Genomic DNA, 10,011 nt, shown 5'->3' with positions numbered 1-10,011 from the left:
GGCTTAAACGTTTTGTTATTGTTGGTTTTCCCTTGGATTAAGTCATTAATCAGGTGATCAACGGAGGCATGAGGAAGGAGTACAAGAGCGTGACAAACAGACAAGGTAATTGATGGAGGATGTTGGAACGGCTAGGAATGACTAATTAAGCATCGATTTACATAGATACTCCTGGCTCTTCCCTTGAGCTAGCTAAGCAAGATTTTTGGTAATAAAAAAGCTTTGCCCTTTGTTTCACTTTTGAAATTGATGCACTTGTTCTTGTCGTAATGTATTTTTTCTTTCTCCTACATCATTATTTTTGCATTATTGTCAAATAATGAGATCGGGGATTTATCTAATTCGAGCTTATTGAGGCAATAACTTTCAATGAGCCAGAGACAGATATACTTCTACTTTTCCTTTCCCGATTCCCTTTTTTTGTCTCTCTCTCTTTTAGAAGTATGATTTGCATATTTGGGGTCTCAATTAAGCTAGAATGGACATTTTTTTTTATTTCCACTTTTGAGTGCGACTGACTTCTATGCATACGAAAGAACGATAACATTTAGTAAAATTTCAGAAGAAATGATATTTAGAATGTTAAGACTAATACTAATACAGAAAGTCATTTCCCTTGGTTGACCTCACGATTTATTCAATAAATTTTAGTATCAATTTATTAATTTTGATTTTATTCAGTTTTCTTTAATTGGCAATTTTCTTTAAATTTACCCAAGAAGATTCACCTAAATCTTATTCTTAATTCGTAATAGTAATATAAAATCACCCTCCTACATATAATTAGATATTAGTATGATAGTAAATATATGTATATGCAGTATATAAATATACAGGTGGAACCATTGAAATTACAACCATTAAACTTTTATCAACTGAACGATGTCCAATTGATAAGTAAAAATATTGGAAGGAAGATATAGATAGTACGGAAATAGATGTTTACCTAATTCTTATCCAGATTATCATTGTCTGTTGGAAATCAATCCCCTACAATGTCCCCAAATTTGTTAGAGACATACAAGGAGACAACGCCCAATGATAAATTTACTAGTTAAGATACTATCTAGGTGGTTCAGGCAGTCAATTTCTTTCTTAATTAGATGTAGATTTCGTATCATTTATGAATAGTTTGATAATTAAAATCGGAATAAAATAATGTTAATTACTCATTCTGTTTAACTTTCCAATCCTAAAATTAAAATAAGATAATGATTTAACATACCTTTAATGTATAATTTCATAAACTATTAATGTTACACAACTCGTTTTACTAATAAAATTAATACATTTTAAGCTTTAACAACGGCTGTTTCTCATTTTGCTGCAATAAATTCTTAACATCTAAAGGAAAAACATCAATTATGAAACCCAAGTTAGGCTGTGCCTTGACTACAAAACACTTGTCAGCACAGCAGTTAGGCATCATTTTCTGTCTTAATTTTCCAATACGAGAACTTAGGGCTTGTGGTACAAGAAAATACAAAAGGTTTCAAATTTCCAATCAAGAAGGGAGGTAGGTGGAAGTCGTTAAAGAAATGATGACTCATCCATTCACCGCGCATTCCCCGGGATTTTCAGTTATGGTTTGTTGTTACTATTCTCGTCAGCCATGGTAACGGAATTTGACCCCGAAATGAAGAATTTCCATAAGCATATGGTCGATAAAACGTGACATTAATTTCTATTTTCCTTGGATCTTAATTTCAACATTTGCAAATAATAAGAGAAAAGCCGATTTATTTGAACGAATTTTGATGTGAATTTATTTATGAAACGTGAAGCATACTCTACTTGATGTAATGTTTTAAAGAAAACCAGACCGCCAACAAAAGTCAAAAGATGAATTTAAAATCTTCTTTTAACTCCAGTGACATAAGATAAATAAATCATAGAAAAGGAGGCTAAAAGATGAAACATTTCCCTTTTTATTCTTGTTTTAAAAATTTTATTAATTATTTTAAAAAATTTAAATAATTTTTTATTTTAATTATATTTAATTTATTTTTAATATTTTTATTTTAAATCGAATAAATTTTTATAATTAATTGTTGATTAATGTCATTAATCAAAATAATTTTTATCATTTTTTTCACTCACGTGACACTAATGTGATGTTTATATAAAAAATAAAATTATCAGGTGATCAAATTAATATATTACATTATCATCTATTATTACATACCCACATATCATTTCAACATAACCTACCATAAAACTGACGAATGTTATTTTAACTAAAGATTTTTAATCAATCATTAATCATAATATAATGATTTATTTAACTTAAAATTAAATATAAAAATTTAATTGAAATAATAAAAAATTATTTAAAAATTTCAAAAAAAATTAAAAAATTTTAAAATATTATCCTCTTAGTAATTAAACTTACCTCATCGTGCCATGGGTAAAAAGATGGAGGGGGAGGAGGAAATTAGAATTTCATTATTGTCACTTTACAGCTTGTTATGCACTAGGGAATAAGGATTGAAAGGTAATGTCAGTTTCCATCATCCAAAAGCATTGGATAATCCCCTTAATTAATTCTAGTTATATATTTTAAATCCTTGATAATTAGAATGTTATGGCCTAATCTTTTAATAGATAAATAAGATCTTAAACTCGAATTATTGGCAGGGTAGCTTGCTACTGCAAGGATAATTACTAGAAAAAAAATTTGCATTTTCAGTACTATTATCTGATTTATAGAAATCCTTTTACACCCACTTTATTCCTTTTTTTTTTGAAAAATAGTGGTGTTTCTTTTTTGATTAATAAAAATAAAATTATAAGTAATTTCGAGTATGTTTTGGACCTTACCTTTCGCAAGACCCCATGTGACTCAGGATTTGACAAAGATACGCTGGCTTGATAACTTCATAATCAAAATTATAAAGAGATGCCATGAAGTTGTTACAAGTCAATTAAGCATTAGCAAAGCCCGGTATTAATGATCACAAAACATAGTGTTTGACAAAAGGTTGTCTTTGATTAAGGCAAAAGTTGGTGTTAATGGTTGGCAAATGCTAACTTTTATAAAAGTTGGCAGGCATCTCACCCTACACCATTCAAATTTTCAGTTTAACTTTGTCATATGTTCTTTTGCCCCCATGCTTAAAGCAGACCTCTCTAGTTGTTAAAGTGGGTTTGGTTTGGTCACTTGGGAGCTGGAAAAAAGCTCACCTTCCTAGCCACTCCCTTCCTAGGTCATCTCCTCATATAGGTTTTAGGATCACAAAATTTATCACAAAAGTTTATAACTAAATTTATCACAAAATTAGATCATAATCTATATTTTAATTATTAAGATTATCAACAAACATAATTCAATACTTTTTTATTTCGAAATAAACACATCAAACATTCTTAATTAATATTTTTTAAATACCGAGTCAAATACAAATTTTCTCTTGATTTATTCATTGCTAAAGGAATGGACCTCGCAGGAAAATCCTTCCCCCAATTTTTCAACCACTGCGTTTGAAAAAAAAAAAAGAAAACTTTTCAATAACTGTATCAAAATTTCAATTTGATTCAGATTAGGACAGAAAACATAATATAATATAATTTTTTTTTCAAAACAATGCGTTTCCCATTATCACTTATCAATGAAAATGAAAAATCAGACATGGACGACTTTTCGGTAAGCATGAGAGAAACATGTGGAAAAGTACACCTACGCCTATTCAGTGAAAAAACACTGTAGTTTTGCTCAATGAAATTAGTATTTAATTGAATTGACAGTTTATTTTGTATTTTTGCTGAATCTTATTCATATTGTAATTTGATGACAAACATGGTATGATCCAAGTCCATGCTGTGAATCAGTTCGGTTAGACCAACAGATATCTCCCGGGCTATGTAAATGGGCCTAATAATAGACACTTAGACCCAGCAGCCCACTCTCCTTGGGCCATTGCATTCTTTAATTCCAAAGTACTAAACTGTGATTAACCTAAATACTACTTATAAAATTTTATCATTAATCACTTTTTATTTATTTATTTTGATTAATCAATCATCAATACATTAAATTATTTTTTATTAGACTCCTATTGAGACACAATATTATGGTTTTGCACATTTTCTTTATCTATCTATATTTCTTATAAAATTATTAATCTTTTTTATTTAATAAAAAAATAGATCTCCCTCATTAAATTAAACTTTTAAGGCCGATGAAAAGAAATTAGATTATAAAATACAAAATCTTAAGACAAACACGTGCCCCCTTTAGCCATATCATCCAAGTTTTTCTTGGTTGGCTTTGTCAAATATAATAAATATTTCTATACCTTTTAATAAGAGTGTCTTATGCATACTCTTAGAGCAATATATTTTTATAAGTTATCAGTAGAATTTATATGTTTAGTGATTTTTAAAGTACATAAACAGAAAAATCAGAATAAAGAAAAAATAAAATGGCATATGGTTTTAGTGGACTTTTAATATTTAAAGTATATTATTATCTTTTGAAAATCCATTATCAACTTTTTATTATATTTATATTCTTTTAGCATTATGATAAATGTTAATAAGATTTATCCAATTTGAAAATAAGAATTCTAACTACATTGTATGACTTTGCTTAAATTTTTTTTTTCTTAATTCTAATAATATGAAATAATTTACAGATTAATATTATAAAATTTCAATTATTTATATTTCAAACTTGACACTTTAAAGACACTTGTATTTATATTTAATTGTTACTTGAAAATAAATAAAAATAAATATTTAATGGACGTATCAATAAGTACTAATCATATAGAAATATTGAAAGACATTCCTTTGACACAGTGCTCTTGGGAAAAATAAAGTTAATAAAGAGCAAAATAAGTAATTAAAGTGCATGAGTTACTTCTCCAAAATAGAATGGATATGGTTGCCTCTTTGGCCTTTGCCTCTTGATTCAACGGCGTCGCAATCTTGAATCAGAGCATTCAAATCAAAACAAAATCCAATTCACATGACCTTTTCATCCATACAAATTCAATCTTGATATATATGCATATAAAGTTAAAATTCATAAATATTAAGTAAAATTTTTACCTTTAATTTTTTAGGAATATTTCTTTCTTAAATCTAATTCATTTTGGAAGCAAAAAACCCATATAATGTATGAAATTATATAATATTGATTAACGCAATTCCTTTGGGTAATAGCATCGGTAACCCTTAAATTGAATTTTATTCTTTTATATTTAGTATCTCAACTTCAAAATTGAGTATGTTCGCTATGGAGTTACACATTAAAAGTATGTATCAAATGGGGAAAGGAAAACAGGAATCCATATCTGCTGTTCAAGTCTTTTCTTTTATTATTATTATTGTTATTATTTTGGTAGTGCGCTGCAAAGTAAGAAAATTAGTTCAAACAGGTAGGTAAACACATTCTAAAGCAAGCGAGATCGTTAGTAAAGCTTTGAACAAGGTGAGTATGGTTATGCTGAAGGGTGTGGGTTGTTAATTCGCAAGAGATTATGAAACAATGATCATTATTAGAATTATTCAAAAATTAGACCATAATAGTGCTATATATACCCTACAATCTCCATTACTTGCATGTTTTCAAGGCACGAGCACTTAGTTCTTGAATTAAAGCATTCAAATCAGAGTCAGATGAACCCTCGTTTTCAACAGCCTTCCTAGCTGACTCTGCAAGTGCCTTGGCCCTGCTTCTCATTTCGTCTGCCCTGTCGCCCACAATTATCTCTCTCACTGCCTTCTCTATTGCTTCTCTCTTCACGAAATCTCCAAGCAGCCTGGCCCATTTTTGGGCGCCAACACCGATCCCAATCCTCAGTATTTGAGTCAGCAACTTTTCGTTGTAGAACTGCTCGGCAGCCACTGGCCATGTGACCACAGGCACACCAGCGCATACTGATTCAAGAGTGGAATTCCACCCACAGTGAGTCACAAACCCACCAACTGCTTCATGATCAAGAATCAACACTTGGGGTGCCCACCCTCTTATGATTAGTCCCTTACCTTCCATTCTCTTCTCAAACCCTTCTGGCAACCAATCTTCTTGCTGCTCTTCATTTTTCTTTTCTTTCCTGACTACCCAAATGAACTGTTGCCCTGAAGCTTCAAGACCCGTTGCAATCTCCAAAAGTTGAGAGGAACCGAAGTTTGTTACACTTCCAAAACATATGTAAACAACCGAGTTTGGTTTCTTCGAATTGAGCCATGTCAAGCACTCATTTTCGTCAATACATGCTTTCTTTCCTCTTTCTGTTTTATCAATAGTCCCTCTATTGCGTAACGATATGGGACCTACATGCCAAGCCCTTCTCCCCAAGACCTTCGTGTAATGATCAGCATAAGCAGATTCAAGTTCATAAAAGCTATTGACTATAACGCCGTAGCACTTCAGCTCCGTTTCCTTGCTTTCACTATAGAACTTGGTAAAGCCTGTTTCTTGCCTAACAAAATCTGGCATTTGTGATCTTGTCAGTTTGATCTCACCTGGAAAATTAGGGATGACAAAGGGTTCTGAATCAGACGACACCTTCTTGTGAGGCTCATACAATCTGATGTGTTCTGTGGCGGATAGGGAGAAGACACAGGTTCCATGGAAGACAATTCTTGGAATTCCAAATGCAGCTGCAACGTCAGTTACCCAAGGAAAGAACATGTCTGCAACAAGGCAATCAGGACGATGAGCTTGGAGTAGATGCGCAAGGGGTTCTCTGAGCATGGTGGTAGCTGTGAAGAATTTAAACTGCATATCCGGTGATGAAGCCTGATCGTAGCTCTCACATCCTTCAGGCAATCCAGCTTCGACAGAAGGGAAATATGTGGCGAGGATGTTGATTTCATAGCCCAAGTTTTTGGCCCTCTCAGTGACCTTGGAGATGTGGGGTACATTCAGGGTAGTGGTAATGATGGTTGTCTTTACACCTTTAGCGGCAAAGAGCATGGCCAAATCTATGAATGGTATCATGTGGCCATGAGCCATGAAAGGCAGGAAGAAGATTTGAAGCTGACGGTTTTGACAACTCATGGGGCTCGTTTTCAGAAATGCCCGTAACAGTTTAAACTCTGATCCAAGCACTCCAAGCCAACAAGCTGAAACGAGGCGCTGTTAAAGTCGTACGAAAGACCGTGGAGCAGATAAAGTAGGACGGGATGGGGAAGAGACTTGGACTACAGAGCAAAGCGCACAAATACCTTCCCTGATATTAACGCAAATGAATGGCAATGCCGCTCGGGCAGAGCCATGTAAATATCCCACCAACTAGTCAAAGCGCAAGTCTACTAGGACCACTACCGCCGAAACTAGGTTCTCATTATCAGCAATTTCTACTGTTACGTCAGCCATTACGTCAGGAAGTTGGACAAGTAAGTTCTGGAAAAAAGCAAGTGTACCGATCTGTGGCTCACGTCTAATCATCAATCATCGTTCAAGCAATTACTTGGATGATAGACTTTATCCAACCAGAAATTAGATGCTTCTAAATTAGGTCTAACTTACTTATCATAAAAAAAGTTTTTTACTGAAAAGTTCGGAATCTGTGCTTAGTTTTCAGCTTATTCAAACAGATTTTTACTCGTATAGTTGACTTTCTTTCCGTTTTCATTTGGAAAAAAGTTACCACTATATAGTACTGTATAATTTCTATTCTCACGAGAATAAAAAGAGAAAATGATTTCATGCCGGCGCCATTGAGCTGTCTAATACAAAGAAGGATGCATCCACTTCTAATTAACATGTGTATATTTTTAAAAAAGGGCTCATAAGTTATATACTACTAGGAATCTTTTATTAACATAGACTTATCCTTTTCTTCATGACCTTATTGTTCAAGGCATCAGAACTTGGCATTAGCCGGTCATAAGATAGCGGACAATCGTTTCTTTACAAATTACAAGAGTCCAATTTCCACCCTTTCAATGGTTAAGCCTCTCATTAGGATCATTACAAATGCCTAACAGACAAACCTGCTTATTGATTGTTGATAGACCTCCTTGAAAGTGAAAAACAACTGCACTAAGCCAAGCTAGCTATGGAAGGCATCATCTAACAACAACCTCTGAGTATAAGGGATTATATTGAGACAACCCTCTGGCTAAAGGTTAGAGTTAGTACAGGAATTTATAAAAGAAAAAACACTAAAAGGAAATTAAGAAGAAGCAAATCATGACAGAAGAATGATTTCCTTTCTTCCTCTTAATTCAATGCGGAGTGGCGACGCAAGCGTAATTCTGCAATGAGATCATCCAAATCAGTGTAAGAAGAACCCCCCTTTTCAACAGCCATTTTTGCCATTTCCCCAAGTGCCTTGGCTTTCTTTCTCATTTCGTGCGCTCTGTCACCCACCATGATCTCCTTCACTGCCTTCTGTATTGCTTCTCTCTTCACAAAATTTCCCAACATTTTGACCGACTGCTGAATACCAACAACAATCCCAATCTTCAGAACATCAGTCACAAACTTTTCATTGAAAAACTGCTCTGCGGACAATGGCCATGTGACCATAGGCACACCAGCAGTTACACCTTCTAAAGTTGAATTCCATCCGCAATGAGTCACAAATCCTCCAACTGCTTCATGATCAAGAATCAACATTTGCGGTGCCCATCCTCTGATTATCAGACCCTTGCCTTCCATTTTCTTTTCAAATCCTTCAGGCAACCAATCCTCGTTTTCTTCCTTGTTCTTCTTTTTCCGGACAACCCAGATGAATTGTTGCCCTGACGCTTCAAGCCCCATGGCGATCTCCTTTAGCTGAGCAGCAGCGAAGTTTGTCACACTTCCAAAACTTACGTAAACAACTGAATTGGGTGTTTTGGAATCAAGCCACTTCAAACACTCCTGTTCGTCAATGGATGCTTTATTTCCTCTCTCTGCCTTTTCTGCAGTGCCCCTATTGCACTGCGAAACGGGACCTATATGCCATGCCTTCCTTCCCAAAACATTCCTGAAAAAATCAGCATACGTCGCCTCGAGCTCATAGAAACTGTTGACAACTACACCATAGCTTTTCAGCTCTGATTCTCTGCACTCTATCAGCAACTGGGTAAAGTCAGCTCCAGCTCTTTGATCTATAAAATCTGACAACAGGTTTCTTGTCAACTTGATGTCACCAGGAAGGTTAGTCACCACAAAGGGTTCAGAATCTGACTCAACTTTCTTTTGTGGCTCATACAGCCTTATGCATTCTAATCCACAAATTGAGAAGAAACAAGTCCCATGAAACACTAACCTAGGAATTCCAAATTTGTCAGCAGCATAAAATGCCCAAGGAAAGAATATATCGGCAACTATGCAATCTGGTTTCAATTCTTGTAGCAGCTGTTCGAGAGGTTCTTGGAGCATGGCTGCGCCCTTGCAAAATTTGACGACCACTTCTCTGTTTGCTTCTTTAGGCGTGGTGATTAAGTCCAGGTTTTCACATCCCTCTGGCAACCCGACCTCAACACATGGAAACTGCAGGACCTTGATATCAATATCGAGACCAGAATTATTGCATCTTTGAATTGTATTGGAGAAGAGAGAAGCATTGAATGGAGTGGTGATTATTGTTGTCTGAGCACCTCGCATCGCAAACATCTTGGCCATGTCCACTGCTGGTATCATGTGGCCAGGGGCCAAGAATGGAATGAAGAACATGTGAAGCTGATGACTTTCACTATCCATAATATTTCCTCTGTAAAAGACTTTAGACTGCTAGAAGCAGAAATTGAAGAAATTAAGACTGCAAATAATGATTAGAGAGAAGCATAGGCCGGTATTTTCTATGGTTGATTGAAATTGGCTTTCACACTCTATATTGGCAACGAGAATGGATCCAACCTTATGATTATTCAATTACAGGCAAAGGCGAATCATCGTATGGTCTGACGCAAGGGTGGATCCATGTACATGGAAGTGGTGTCACCTCTCAGTAGAAAAAATATCTATTTATTATATAATTTATTTAGAATTTTACCTACTTGATAATACTAATGCATTTATTAATTTTTTTTTAATGTTACAGAGTGCAGGATAAAAATGAATTTCAT

The 10,011-nt window shown here is 34.3% G+C and overlaps 2 protein-coding genes across 2 annotated transcripts; both read right to left on the bottom strand.

Moving 5' to 3' along the window:
• Positions 1-5,481: 5,481 nt before the first annotated feature.
• On the bottom strand, positions 5,482-7,260 carry LOC110410431 (scopoletin glucosyltransferase-like). Its single transcript, XM_021420103.2, has one exon. It carries the CDS (start codon positions 7,007-7,009, stop codon positions 5,558-5,560), a length of 1,452 nt encoding a protein of 483 aa, XP_021275778.1. The 5' UTR covers positions 7,010-7,260; the 3' UTR covers positions 5,482-5,557.
• A 511-nt stretch (positions 7,261-7,771) lies between these two features.
• Positions 7,772-9,876, bottom strand: LOC110417422 (scopoletin glucosyltransferase-like). The gene has a single exon (XM_021429788.2). The coding sequence runs from the start codon at positions 9,644-9,646 to the stop codon at positions 8,177-8,179; it is 1,470 nt and encodes a 489-aa protein (XP_021285463.1). The 5' UTR covers positions 9,647-9,876; the 3' UTR covers positions 7,772-8,176.
• Between the last annotated feature and the right edge of the window lie 135 nt (positions 9,877-10,011).

Source organism: Theobroma umbraticum, unplaced genomic scaffold (genome assembly GCF_002168275.2).
Source record: "Theobroma umbraticum cultivar Fairchild unplaced genomic scaffold, ASM216827v3 scaffold_30.0, whole genome shotgun sequence".
Lineage (NCBI taxonomy): Eukaryota > Viridiplantae > Streptophyta > Magnoliopsida > Malvales > Malvaceae > Theobroma > Theobroma umbraticum.
The sequence above is the reverse complement of the archived record's forward strand: the minus strand, read 5'-3'. Positions and strand labels throughout refer to the sequence as shown.